At 35.7% G+C, this 14390-nt stretch overlaps 3 protein-coding genes across 4 annotated transcripts; 2 read left to right on the forward strand and 1 right to left on the reverse strand.

Annotated features, from left to right (window-relative positions):
• Window positions 1–3989: 3989 nt before the first annotated feature.
• On the forward strand, window positions 3990–5595 carry LOC122308464. The gene has a single exon (XM_043121804.1). It carries the CDS (start codon window positions 4147–4149, stop codon window positions 5137–5139), a length of 993 nt encoding a protein of 330 aa, XP_042977738.1. The 5' UTR covers window positions 3990–4146; the 3' UTR covers window positions 5140–5595.
• A 1290-nt stretch (window positions 5596–6885) lies between these two features.
• LOC122301633 (transcription factor bHLH131-like) lies at window positions 6886–8616 on the forward strand. Of its 2 annotated transcripts, none has more exons than XM_043113039.1 (3): window positions 6886–6959; window positions 7620–7865; window positions 7990–8616. In XM_043113039.1, the coding sequence occupies exons 2-3, from the start codon at window positions 7632–7634 to the stop codon at window positions 8410–8412; spliced, it is 657 nt and encodes a 218-aa protein (XP_042968973.1). In that variant the 5' UTR covers window positions 6886–6959; window positions 7620–7631; the 3' UTR covers window positions 8413–8616. The 2 variants fall into 2 exon arrangements, with proteins under 2 accessions (XP_042968973.1, XP_042968968.1); XM_043113034.1 differs by lacking the exon at window positions 6886–6959 and adding an exon at window positions 6996–7511.
• Window positions 8617–9011: 395 nt separating this feature from the next.
• LOC122301647 (peroxidase-like protein 2) lies at window positions 9012–9768 on the reverse strand. The gene has a single exon (XM_043113046.1). It carries the CDS (start codon window positions 9535–9537, stop codon window positions 9190–9192), a length of 348 nt encoding a protein of 115 aa, XP_042968980.1. The 5' UTR covers window positions 9538–9768; the 3' UTR covers window positions 9012–9189.
• Window positions 9769–14390: the final 4622 nt, after the last annotated feature.

Here is a 14390-nt window from a genome sequence, read left to right on the forward strand (position 1 = left end):
TCAATATCGAAGTTGAAGGTTTGTAAGGATTCGGAATTATTGATATAATAAGACATCATGAACGATGTTGGCAAGTTCGAATAGGGAGATAAAGCTATATTGATACAGTTATCATACACTTTGATTGAAAAGCAAAGCGGTGGTTGGGGGCACGTCTAGGGGAAGACACTGCAATATAGAGAGGATCGAGTTGTCTTGGAAAAGGTCATGTGCAGCAATATAGGGGGCTTTATTGGCTTCTCTAGCTGCAATATAGAGCGCCCTTCTTGTTATGGCTTTGAGGCCTCTCGCTGTGCAAACTTGCGGGGCCTGGCTGGCCCTTCAATCTATTTGGTTCATCCAAATATGTACTAAAATGGCTCCATTTAAGTTCATACAATAGAGTCTTTTTCTGGAACTATGTCGCTGGTTTCTGTGGTCACGAACAAAAGATCAGAATTCTCAAAAACATAAGCTAGGCTTCACAAATTAGTATTTGCCTAATATCACACATTTGTTGTAAATTAAAGAGATGATCAGCAGTTCGATCGCATGGCCTGCCTAACCCTAGTTTGATTTTTACAATCTGAATCAAGCATATTTGTCGATGAGCGGGTATTTCCTAGAAAACTTTGGGTTTGCATTATGGTGATGATTATTTATAAAAAGAAGTAAATCATTTTGGTTCCGATTGGATATTAAGGGTATTTTAAATGATCTATAAATAGTATTAAAATAATTTATAAATAATATATAGTTAATTAATAATAATAAAATAATCTAAAAAATCTGAAAATTAACAAACAAACAAACAAGACTTTTAACCCCAGTGAAGTGGTCAAGTGAATGTGTGTAGACTCTAATCAGGTAGTCTATTAGTTTCAGGGGCCCCCAGCTAACGAGTGGAGAGGGTAGCCATCAATTACCTTGGGTACGTAGTTATGCATGCGGCATCCCTACTTTAATCCCTATTTCTGCAAATAGAATGCTCCTGTTTTAGCTCGGCTTTTTATCATAACGTGTTGAAAATGACAGACCCAGTAATAATGGTGCAGAGCCTAGACACACCAAGTCGAAAGATTCGAGCATATGGCCTGGGGGGCCACTTCCACTTGTCGACCGTGTAGAATACAAGTGTTTTTTTTTTTTTTAATCAAGTTTGCATTAAAAATAAACAGGAAAATAATAGAGTAGAAGGTCTAACCCACCAAAAACTTGCTGTAGAAATTGTAACGTGTACAATCAGAATAAATAAAAATAAAGGGTAAATGGCTCATTAAAAGGGACTCCATGCAGCTAGCTCATGTCTCATGATCCTTAACCAAGTCAAGGAAGCGACTCATGTTCAAGTAGTAGTTTTGTAATCAACCAAAATCCGTCGTATGCAGTACTTGTGGTTTTGCATATGAGTAGGAGACATTGTAGTACACTGTTTTGGAGTTGTCGAACATCTCCACTCCTTCTTTAACTAAACTCTCAATTAGGAAAAGTTGAAATATAGTTCGATATCTAGAATCGGACAATCCAAATCATCGACAGCTCACTGGAGGTCCAGGCTGCCGGCAGGAGTGGGGCTGGATGATGGCCCAGATCTGAAATATTCAGAGGTGGGAGTCCCATGAACCTATGTCACGTGTGTGGGCTAGTGGTCGTAATACGCATCAGCTCATGGAGAAAGCACACAGCATATATAGGAGATGCGTGCGGTTCACACATTGGTCGTTTGGTGACACTTTTAACTAGTTACTATTCATCATCTTTTCATTATTTTATAACGCAGTAATATATGGTTGAAAATTATTTATTATAAGATCATACTACCTATACTGAAATCCTCTACCAATCAGTGCAAATCTTTTTTTTTTTTTCATTTTTTCTTTCACCATTTTTAAAACTATTTAAACATTTTTAAAAAATTAAAAAAAAAATTCACATATTCATTTAAAAACACTTACTTAATAACTAAGTAAAAAAGAATTTAAAAACATTTGGGTAGAAAATCTTTGTGAAACTAGTATTTTCATTTATTATATTTTACTTGTGAATCTATTATCTAATGATGAATTATCTAATACTACATCATTAGATAATAAAAAATAGATGATGAATATATTTTTTTTATTAAAAAATAAAATATTCTATTTAACTTTTAATTTTTTATCTATTTCAACTCACTATCCAAACCTTCTTTAGCTCTAGTCCCATCTGATCCCTCTCATGCAGTGAAGAGGGTGGGCTGGATGGAGTTTAGGGATGGTATCTATTTATCTCCTAATTGAAAAAAAAAAAAATGAAATAGATCTTATATAATCCAAGTAAGCTATAGTAACAAGCCTACGCACCCTCCATATTTACGGTTTGGTGTAGAGACCAAAACCTTGGGGGCTATTTCATTAGTCATGGATTCAAATCCGGCCCATATGGTGGTAAAATTAGGCTCGGCTCGTTTTACATTCTTAAAATGGATGCAAGAGACCGGCCCATTCTAAACTTGGCATCGCATAATGTCGTGTCCCTCACCAACTCGAATTGTATGATCCGACATGTACTATATGTTTGCACCAAAATATTAGGACCATAATTATAACGAAGCATCACTGCTATTAATGTCTATTGATTTTATTTTAAAAATTATTTATCTATTGGAAACTGTTATATTTTCAAAATTTATTATTTTTAATGATAATATCTTTTTTTTCAAAAATCATCTTTTTTTTTTTTTTTCAAATGCTAAGATTTTATATATATAGGAAAAACCTTTGATTATTATAAAAAATAGAAAAGGGCACGAGTGGATGTGAGAGAGAAGAATAATGCTACATACAGTAGTGAGATTTACAAGCACAATATAATCATTTTGAAACAGAGTGAGGTCTACTATTGAATAATTAATTTTTTTTTATATGAGTTCCATATTTACTTATTTTTTTTTTAAATAATTATGCGGTGCTTATGCACTCCATGAATATATATATCATTTTCCCAGAGTAAATAAAAATGCAAGAGGAAATCTTCATGTAGGATAAAAATCTCCATGTAGGATAGAAAGAATAATAGTATATACACACAATGCACGTTGACTTTTTTTTTGTTTTTTTGACATTTTCACTTCTTTGTATGTATGGTGGTATGCCTTTGCAAAGTTAGTTTTTTTTTTTTTTTTGTTTTCTCGACAAAAGGTTGCAGGGAGCGACTAGAGATGGCTATACCTTTGTAAAACTAGTTAGTTATTAGTACATCCGTTATCAAAATACGATTGCGATAATAAAAATGGAAAATGAAAATCTCAAACATTTGGTTCATGTCCCTACTATGTTGAATGGGAAAGTAACAACCTTATATTCAATAATCACTCTCAATATTACTATATAGATATATCTTTTTATGATTTCTTTATCCATTTATAAATATCCTATTTTTGAAATGGCAAACCATTTCTTCCAAATAATAATGCTTAAGATGTATAAGATCTTTAGGGGAAAAAAATCTATTTGGATGCCCATATTTTGAAGACATGTCAATGATATGGAAAGATATAGAAACAATTCAAAATCAATTAATGAATAGAATTTTGAATTTTTTTTATAATTAAAAGAGGCTTTACAACAAATGGTATGGTATGTTGACACATCCAACTTTCAAGTAGCATAAATCATAGAAAAAAATTAATTTAAAAAAGTTAATGTTGATATGCTTCGCATGAAAATAGGGATAACCACTCCTCAAAATCATAGATAATAAGTGAGATTCAATTCCAAAAGCCACATATAAAATCCGAATAAACCTCGCAACGGTTTTTTTTTTTTTTAGAAATAAAATATGGAAACATTTCAGAATTCAAAATTCAAGAAAGTTTTCAAATATAAGACCTTATCAATTCCACGCGACGAAAAGACGTAAAACCCCTCCTAACATAACCCCAACCCCTATCCACGATGGTACTCTCAATACCGATCACAACTGCCCACGTATTGAGCCAGGCTGCATCGTATGGCCCAGATATGAGCTATTGTTCATTGTACAAATCCGTCATTTCTGAAAACCTTATGCCCATTTCGTCCATTTGGTAATCAGTATAAAAGCCCCATTCCTTCCCTCTAATTTTTCCATTTTTCCGACGATTCCTGTTCTCCATTCTCCGGAGCGCAAAAATCCCGAACAGAGAAAATGAAGCGAGCACGAACCAGACCCGAGTCCGAGTATCTTCTCGGCCTATCGGCACACTCCCTGAGCATCCGAGATCTAGCCATCTCCCGAATCTACGCCCTACGAGCCGGGAAATCCGACCCGAGATTAACCCCCTTCGCTGACCAGATTCTAGCCGTTGCTGAGGTTCTACATGCCGCAGACAACCGGCTCCGCAACCGCCATCTCGACTACTTCTCCATCCTCCAAACCCGCCGTTCAGACTCTGGTGACCTCAACCTCATTCGTAGCCAGTTCGAGAAGCTCGCGGCCGTCCTTAATCCGGGCGTAAACAAGTTCCCCTTCTCCGACGTGGCCTTCGGCCTCGTCCGCGAAGCGTGGGCCGTGCTCTCCGACCCGGAAAGGAGAACCCTGTACGAGAACGAAATCGGCGAGCTGGAAAATAGCGTCGAGAACAAGGAGAAGAACGGGAACGAGAACCAGAGTACGGACACATTCTGGACCGTCTGTCCGTATTGTTACTACCTGTACGAGTACGGCAAGGTTTTCGAGGAATGTTGCCTTAGGTGCCAGAACTGTAGGAGGGCGTTTCATGGGGTGGCAGTAAATGCGCTACCAAAGAGTGAGTTAGTGGAGGAAGGGACGAGGAAAGAAGGATACTACTTTTGCTGGGCCTGTTTTCCTCTGGGGTATGACAAAGGAGCAGAGAGCAGTACCACTGGGGTGGAAGTGAAGAATGGGGGTCAGGGGAGGGCTAGAATTGGCGACGGAAGAGTGACGAGGAAGGTGAAGACTAAGGCGGGGCGGATAAGGACGAAGATGAACACCAAGACTGTGGCGAGGAACACGAAGAAGATTATGGGAAGTGGGATGAGGAGTAGGAGGAATGGAATGGGTGGAATGGATTGGAATTTGGAGAGTGGGGAGGCAAGTGAGGCTGGAACTGGTGAGGGTGGATTGGAGTTCTTTGAAGGGGATGATGATGTCTTTGTTAGTCTAGTGGGTACTGCGTGATGCTTGATGAAGGGAATCGGAAAGTCTGAGGGTCTAAATAGGGTTGGTAAAGGAAGTTCCTTTTTGAGTATCTAACATTGCATGGCTCTGCCAAAATGCCAATAGTGCAGAACAGGGGATTTTGTGTTTGGGCTTGCCTCTTTAGTCGAAAAATGGAGGTCAAATTACTGTACAGGTGCCTTTTTGGACAAAGTTTGCTTTAGTTTTATCCTTCTAAACTTTGGTATAGTCCTGAAAATTATAAAGTAGGAGGAATTTCTTTTTGGACTAAAGTGTAGACTGGTTTTCTGAAGTAGTTCTCAGTGATCAACTTCTTTGTATGTTTACCTTTATTATTTGTTTGTTTGTTTTTCTTTCTTTTGCGAGCTTGTTGGCCATGATCAGCTAACGACATGCCTTTATTTGCCCGTTTGCAATAGGGATGAGTGAATGTAATAATTGGTTGCTTTGTGGATAGTTTCAGCCATGTAGAGGAATATAATTGTTGGGAATGTTGTCGAAGACTGATGAGTACTGAAGCTTGAATTCATGTGGTTTTACATATGGGTTGCCTTTATGAATAGGTCCAACCCTGTTGTTGAGCAACCTTTGTGGTCAATGTTCGAAGAATCTACTCAAGGTGTTCTGCAAAAACAAAATAGATATCAGTCTGACTCTTCTCGTGAACATTGCAGTTAAATTCCAAGAGATTTACTTATATAAATTTAGTTGAAGGGGAACCTATATAATCTGATGCAAGAACTAACGGATCCAAGGACTGATCGCTGAACTTGGAAAAAGTTGACTCTCATTTAGTCACAGAAATTTCTTCTACACCTTTCCAAGAAAAACAGCATAGACACGGCCAACCTGGGAATAATATATTATAACGTTTTTCTCATGTTCCTATTGCCCGAAGGCACTTGCTTCCACTCTATTCCGTTGCTGGTTGTTGTTTTGCGATTCTTTTTGTGGAGCTTGATTTGTTTGTAACGCGGCCATTTTGATAACCCGATCCGACGGAACCTCTTGTGATTTTTGGTGGATTTTCAATGAAGATTGGACCATGAAATGCAGGCTTGGGCCTCGCCCCAGGGAAAAGATCTTGATCCGTTTTAGCTCTTGAATTGATCCAACCTAACCCGTTAATTAGGCTTTATTTAGGGTTTACTATACATATGGTATTATTTTCGTGCGGTTGCCGTATTACCCATTATGTATTCGACTGTCATTTGAAATAAATTTTTATGTATCTCTTTAGATAAATAGGCATGTTGTCGAATTACTTAAAATCTTATATTGTGTGATTGATTTTATTTTTAGAGTAATGTTACATATAATAGTTATGGAGTCAAACGTATAATTATTTTAAAAAAGAGTGAAGTTTAATATTAAAAAATTAATTTTTTTTAAGTAGATTTCGTATTTATTCATTTTTTTAAAATTAACTACTCACAACTATCATTTCTTATTTGATATTATCCATATAAGATTTTCAAGCATTGTGGATCCCACATGAGTGGTAAATATGGATAATACTACATCCACATAGAGTGGCCATCAATGTGTATTTTTTATTTGTTCTTTTTCTTTTAAAAAATTTTTTAAAACCATCTTAAACATTTAAAAAAAAACACGATTTGATTAAAAAATACTTCTTTAACCATTGAGTTAAAGAATTAAACACTCGGTACAAACACTCGGTGAACTTCATCTGTGGGAGTAGTGTTTTCAGTTAAATATAGTATCTCTGTCTCTGCATTGGATAATCCATTTGGAATGATTGGTATCTGGAAGGTGCGGTCTAGTGTAGTCATCCACTCTTCCTCCATGCCAAAAAGGTATAGACTACCAGCCAGCCTGATTTCTTCATGTAAAACTGTCGAGTTGTTTCTGTTGCTTTTCTATTCAGGATGCTCTGCACAGAATCAGTTTGCTGAATACATGGGATTAAAAATGAACTTTAAGGGGATTTCATTCCATGACACTATCTGTGGATTTTCTGTGTACATCTTTTGAAAGAAACGTATTCTGCTTTTGCAGAGCATTAATATCTGTCATTAGATTCTCTTGGCACTCCAAATCTCGAGAAAATAGAATAATAAAGGGGATGCTTTGGTTTTCACTTGGCCATCTTCATGAAAAAGGGGATCACAAGTTAAAGCATACAATCAACCTGCGTGTTAAATCATTATAGTTGTCTTTGGTACTCAAATCTCCCCTGCTTAATTGCAAATATATACCACGCGGTATCCCTTATTTATGTTGCTTTTAATGCGACCACATATATTTCGATTAGCATATTATCCTCCCTCAATCTCTCTTCCTCTACACAACATTTTAATCAAAGCCAAAACCTCTTGCCTGATCATCGCATGGCACAACTGCGACAGGTATCTTTCACTCCTTGTCTGTTTATGTGTGCATCATGTCTTGTTTGGTTTCTCTGTTGCTAATGATCTTATATTTGTTTGCTTCATTTCTTGATTTTGCTCGTGTAGTTAGAACATGACATGCAACAATTTCAAAGTAATTACATGTCCGGGACATGTACAATACAAAATAGCTTCTCTCGAGGAGGAATCTCCACCGATACCATTAACCTTAGATCATTATTCAAACCCAAATCAAAAGCTGAGACCAAACAACTTAATGCCAAGAAACACAGCGAGGCGGAGAGAAGACGTAGGAAACGAATCAATGATCAATATCGCACTCTTCGCAATGTCCTTCCAAACCTGATCAAAGTAAGTAATGCAGATCAATAGAAATGGTACCATCTGTGTGTGTTCATGAACCTGTTTTCTTCGTTAAAAACATGTAATGAAATCAATGTCTCTTATCTTAATTAACAATGAATCCCACAAGTAGATGGACAAGGCAACAGTGCTTGCCGAGACGGTCAGGCAGGTGAGGGAACTGAGGAAGACAGTTTCGGATTTGGAAGCAGTATGTCATGGTAGCAACAAGGACTGCGAGTTTCCAAGCGGGGTTGACAAGCTGAGTTTAGAACGCTGTGAGGATGACAACGGGGTGGTAAAGGTCACGTTCAGCTGCGAGGATAGGACGGGATTAATGTCAGCGGTGGCGAGGCAACTGAGGGCAGTGAAGGGAAGGGTGGTGAGGTCTAAGATGGTGACAGTGGGAGGAAGGACCAAGGTTGTGCTGTGGGTGCACGGGCTGGAAGGTGGAAATGAAGGGATGGTAATGGTAAGGAGAGCTTTGAAGGAGGTCATAGACAAGCCAGTTTCGCCTGGGATCATGAAGATGCGATGGCGGACTCGACGATGGTAATAAATTTGTGGTCTTTGTGAGACGGGATATCATTGTAATTATGTGGAATCTATTGTACAAATTATAGATTTGACAAAATAATGATGGTTAGAATATAGGTTTAGGGACTTGGAAATATTTCTTGGTTTATCGTATACACCTTCTTTTTGTAGTATGAACAATACCTTCAATTTATGTATGAATTTGAAGTCTTGGCTAACTCAATACTCCATTGTGATAAGGTGAAACGTGCACGCCTGAGCTGCCTATAACAATCCCTGATGGCATATAGATTTCATTTACTGTGTACTATTAATTGGCATTATATCGAGCACCACAGTTACATAGAAACATTATTAAATTGATTTGGTCAAATTGTGAGAGGCAACGACTCATCAAAATGCCCTCAGCACTCAGCAGTCATTACAACTCTCAAAACTTGTTTCATAACAGATTGATTTCCACGACAGATTGTTTCTTTCAAGATATCCTCGAGTGGGTAGGTAGGTTGGAATTTTATAGGGGTTCCAAGTCTTGTTGAGAAGGTGAACTAACCAGAATTTCTCCTACACGTCCCCAACTACATCTCATCAAACATTTAGAACCCTTCAACACCCGAGTCTATAAATACCAATTAAGATTTGTATCCATTTCAACTCAAACACACATACACAGGTTCCCAATACATTTCGAGGAAGAACTCTCATCTCTAGAAATGGCTGGTTCCTGTCATGTTTTCATGTTATCTTTGATTGTCGCTCTGTCTTTGTCAAGCATTGATATGAGCTTGGCAGCTCGTCATCTTTTGGACACACCGCCGGCAGCTCCACCCCCAGCACTGACGCTGCCTACAATCCCATCTCTTCCCCAGGCTACACTGCCTCCTCTGCCCCCTGTGCCAACACTGCCTAAACCCACATTGCCCCCATTGCCTTCAAATCCAATGCCAACTCTACCAAATCCAACTATGCCAACTACGCCCAAGGTGACTCTACCTCCTCTTCCTTCCACTCCATTGCCCACCATCCCAACTACAATCCCATCGATTCCTACCATTCCAACAACGATTCCAACGATTCCAACAATTCCATTCTTCTCCCCACCACCATCAAATTGAAGTACTACTGGTAGTCCTTGAAACGCCATGGGAGCATTCGCTTTCTCCTACTGATCCAGTTTTTGGAGATTTCTGTGTCTGCCCCACTATATGAAGCGTTTCTGTATCAGTGTGTTGGAGCCTGCCTGGGCTCCCTCTCTCTCTCTATATATACTGCTGTTTTACGTGTTTGAATATTGAGTTGTTGTACGTGTCATATGAGAGACATTATTATTTAGTCATTTTAGAGTCACTCAGATTGTTATTGTCATTGATGTATTTGTCCTTAAAAATAAGATTTATTATTTTCTTATTTAATGATCGATAATGCTCTGTGTTTTATACTAACCACTAACACGCTTTTCCCATAACAAATGAAAGAGAGGTTAAGGACCGCATATATACCACAAAAATTTAAAAAAATGTATAATCTAATCGGTGTGAGGCCATATTAACAGTCCATCCATATGAAACCAATCATGATGAAGCAAAGATATTGTAAGCAGTTCTGATTCTGAAGTTAACAACATGACAAAGATACCACTGCGATATTGCTAAAACTAGCTACCTTTTGGAAAATGAAAATAACTTTAAGATGATCAGGTCAAGAAGAATTCACTGGGCTTTCATCGCTTGGAAAATTAACTCATTAATGGCGAATACTCATGTATATCATGTCCATATCCCCTATCGTTTTGATTTTTTTCTTTGGTCCAAATAATTAACTGTTGTCAAAGAGAGATGTAGTAGTAACTTTTCTAGAAAGTAAGCAAGTTAATTATGATAATATCGTCGGAAAAATTTAGTTGCAAGCATAATTATGTACTAATATGTGCATCAATCTAATACGATTAGTTAAAAAGTAGATTTTATTAGAAATAGTGCTAATTTAAATTTTAAATATAAAGAAATCAATATTGGGACGCAGGTTAGTGCGCGACTTTACTTATACGTAGCAAAATTTAATATCGTCACCTAATTGCTGCACTTCCGCTTGAGTACCCTAACTATTAATTATGCATGCATGTATATATGTAAGTGTATATAGACATACACTGGTGGATGTATAGAAAAAAGAATCATTTTATCAAAAGACTAGTGGGTTTTTAGGGCTGTAGATGAATCAATTCGTCCAATAGTCCGCTTGATACTCACTTGATTAAATTTGAATCAAACTCAACTCGTGAGAAAAGAAAAAGCTTGCATGTGGAAGCAAATACGTGCCCAATTAATAAATCATACATACCTGACTAAACTCAATTAAGCTAAAGCTCGTTAAGGCCCATGCACTCATTTATGTCTGGCTCAACTTGTTAGTTCAACTAGATTAAAACATGTTTATACATTGATAAATGTGTGTGCATATATGTGTTTGTATATATATATAGTAGTTATAAATAATATAAGCATCACACATTTTATAATTAAATATATAGTATGTAACCTAATTACTTACTCATGCCTAGTCAAATATGTAATATTTTTGTATAGTATGTGTTGAACCCAAGGTTTCAAGTTTCATGTGATTATAAATCTACACATGAATTTTGATAATAACAAATGAATTCAAATAATAAACGAGTTTTAAACTCAAGTTGTTCACACAATGGAATCAAGCACATCAAAGAATCAAGCTTGAGCAAGAAGAAAACAAGTTCACATTAAAGTCATAGAGTAATGTTGTAAATCTCTTAAAATTCGAAATTAGGATTAATGCTCAAAATTAATATTTTATCATAAAGAATTAAAATACATTTTCCACATGTGCATGAATATTTTTGAAAATTAAATTTGAAAATTTTGAAAGATGATTGATTGTCATCTTTTACATGTGCATGCCTTGATTAAAGGGTTGAACTTTGAAAATATTAAAGATGATTGATTGTCATCTTTCACATGTGCATGTTTTATTTGAATATTTTCAAAAGTGATTGATGCTTTTTTAGACTTATACAAAAGGTAGATGATTTTGTTTGAAAAATTTGACAAGTAAAGTGTGCTCATTTTGTCATATGCCAAAAGTAAAAGATTAGGTTTGATTGTTTTTTTAAAAAGTGAATGATGTTGTCTTTGACAATTGAAAAAGAAGAACCTTTTATTTGAATTTTTTGAAAAAGTGAATGATATTGTATTTGACATGTGAATCTTTTTAAATTTGAATATGAAGTCTCATATGCCTATAAATAGATCATTTGAGAACTTCACATTTACAACACCAAGAGCATACAACATTCATTCAAAACTTTCATTCTCTCTTCTCTAAGCATTGAGCCTTAATCCTTGTTCATTTTGAGAGATATAGTTTGCGCTGTATTGTTCTTATTTCACTCATTGAGGAGTGTTTTCTGATAACCTACCCACTATCAGCTTTTGTATCAGAAAAATGGTGTGTATAACCCTTGTGCGTGTAGAAAGTATTCTACACGGGGAATAGTTGAATCACCACGTGTAAGGTGATTGCAAGTGTAGAGGGTGCTCTACACGGATCCTTTGTAGTGGTGTTGTTCAAAGGTGTAATAGGTTTCTATCTCCACCTGAAGGAGGTTGAATAGTGAATTTGGGAATCCTCAAGGGGTAGCTTGAGGCGAGGACGTAGGCAGTGGGGCCGAACCTCGTTAACATACTGAGTTTGCTTCTCTCTTACCATGACTCTTTATATTTATTGTTATTTCATAATTTGTTTATATTTTATATTATATATTTGATTTATAATTGTTATTTTTTTAATACAACTCAATTCACCCCCCTCTTGTGTTAGTCATCTGGGCAACAATTGGTATCAGAACTAAGAGCTCTATTATAAAATTAACTATCCTTTGAGTTAAGATCTTATGGCTAACATTGCAGTTTCATTTGGTGAAGGTCAATCTAGCAGTCGGCCTCCACTCTTTTGTGGAGATAATTATTCATTCTGGAAAGTTAGAATGAGAATATTTCTTCAAGGTCAAGGTAGAGAAATCTGGAAATGTATTCTAAATGGACTTTATATTCCAACAAAAGTGGTTGATGGAGTAAAGGTCAAAAAGGAAGAAGAAGAGTTTGATCGTGAAGACGATAGACTTTATACTTTAAATTTAACTGCTATGAATTTATTATATAATGCTCTTAATGTAAATGAGTTTAATAGAATAATGAATTGCGCTACGGTAAAGGAAATTTGGGATAACTTGGAAGTAACTTATGAAGGAACTTCGCAAGTCAAGGAATCAAAAATTTATATTCTTACTTATGAATATGAAATGTTTAAGATGAATGATGATGAATCTATTTCTAGTATGCACACTCGTTTTACTAACATCATAAACAGCTTGACAGCTCTTGGCAAAGTTTATTCCAAGGTGGAGATAGTAAGAAAAATTCTAAACTCTTTACCAAAACGTTGGGAATTAAAAGTTACAGTGATTCTTGAAGCTAGAGACCTCAAGAAGCTCGAAGTCAATGAACTCATCGGGTCACTTATCACCCATGAGTACACATTGAAAAGAGGAGAAGAAGAAGGAAAGCCAAAGAAGAGCTTAGCACTTAAAGCTGTTCCTCATGAAAGTGAAAATGATGAAGATGAGGAAAATAACGATAAAGATGAAGAAGTTGCGATGATAACAAGAAGAATTCAGAGGTTCTTGAAGAAAAATAGAACTCCTCCGAGGAAATCCTTCAAAAAGTTTTCCAAGAAAGATTCAGGTAAAAATGACACTTTAATTTGTTATAAATGCAATAAACCTGGTCATATCAAGCCAGATTGTCCTCTGCTAAAGAAAAATCGAAACAAGGGCAAGAAAGTAATGAAAGTTACATGGAATGATGATTCAAGTAGCTCAGATAGTGAAGCAAGCAATGAAAAATCAGCAAATCTTTGTCTTATGGCTAAAGATGACATTGAGGTAACAAATTTTGATAATATTGAAAATCCTTCATATGAAGAATTGCAAAATATTTTAGAAGAGGTTTATGAGGAATTTGAAAAATTGGGTATCAAATATACTGCTTTGAAAAAGAAAAATTTTTCTTTAACAAATGAAATTGATATTTTAAGAAAAGAAAATATCATTTTGAAAGATGAAAATCTTGAATTGAATAAGAAGAAAACCGATTTAGAAAATATTGTTGAAAACTTTACGAATGGAAAAAGAAATTTTGAAAAACTTCTTGGTAGTCAAAGATGTGTTTTTGACAAGGCAGACTTGGGATATATGCCAAAACAAAAATACAAATCTTATAAAAATTTCTTTGATAATCCTTCTATATCAAAAACCAATAATCAAAATTCTTTTCATAAAAATAATTTTGTCAAAAAAAGATATTATTATAATCATTCAAATTCTTCATATATGTCACATGCTATTTGCAATTTCTGTAATAGAAATGGTCATAATACTTGTCCTATTAGAAGAAATCATACAATGACTGTTAGGACCATATGGGTACCTAAAAATCTTGTTTTTTCTAATACTAATAAATAAAGGACCCAAAGAACTTGGGTACCAAGAAAAATCATTTTAATTGTTTTTATAGGTATGCATGAAGTCATCCACAAGCAAAAACAAGTGGTTTTTAGATAGTGGATGTTCAAGACACATGACGGGAGACAAGACTAAGTTCTTTGATCTTAGATCTAAAGAAGAAGGACACGTGACATTTAGAGACAATTCGAAAGGGAAGATCGTGGGAATAGGTAAAATTGGTAATGAATCTTCTATCATAATTGAAGATGTTCTACTTGTTGAAGGTTTAAAACATAATCTTTTGAGCATAAGTCAATTATGTGATAAATGATTTACAGTTACTTTCAAATGGATAAATGCATTATTTTGAATGATCATGATTGTAATATTTGTTATATTGCTTTTAGAAACAATAATGTTTATGCAATCAATTTTGAAGAAATTACCTCACAAGATGCTAT

Source organism: Carya illinoinensis, chromosome 1 (genome assembly GCF_018687715.1).
Source record: "Carya illinoinensis cultivar Pawnee chromosome 1, C.illinoinensisPawnee_v1, whole genome shotgun sequence".
In the NCBI taxonomy this organism is placed as follows: domain Eukaryota; kingdom Viridiplantae; phylum Streptophyta; class Magnoliopsida; order Fagales; family Juglandaceae; genus Carya; species Carya illinoinensis.

Bases quoted from the DNA above. Each gene is read 5' to 3' on its own strand.
- LOC122308464 (XM_043121804.1), top strand. From the start codon at position 4,147: ATGAAGCGAGCACGAACCAGACCCGAGTCCGAGTATCTTCTCGGCCTA.
- LOC122301633 (XM_043113034.1), top strand. The intron at 7,866-7,989 runs GTAAGTAATGCA...TCCCACAAGTAG, and splicing joins TCCTTCCAAACCTGATCAAA to ATGGACAAGGCAACAGTGCT.
- LOC122301647 (XM_043113046.1), bottom strand. From the start codon at position 9,537: ATGGCGTTTCAAGGACTACCAGTAGTACTTCAATTTGATGGTGGTGGG.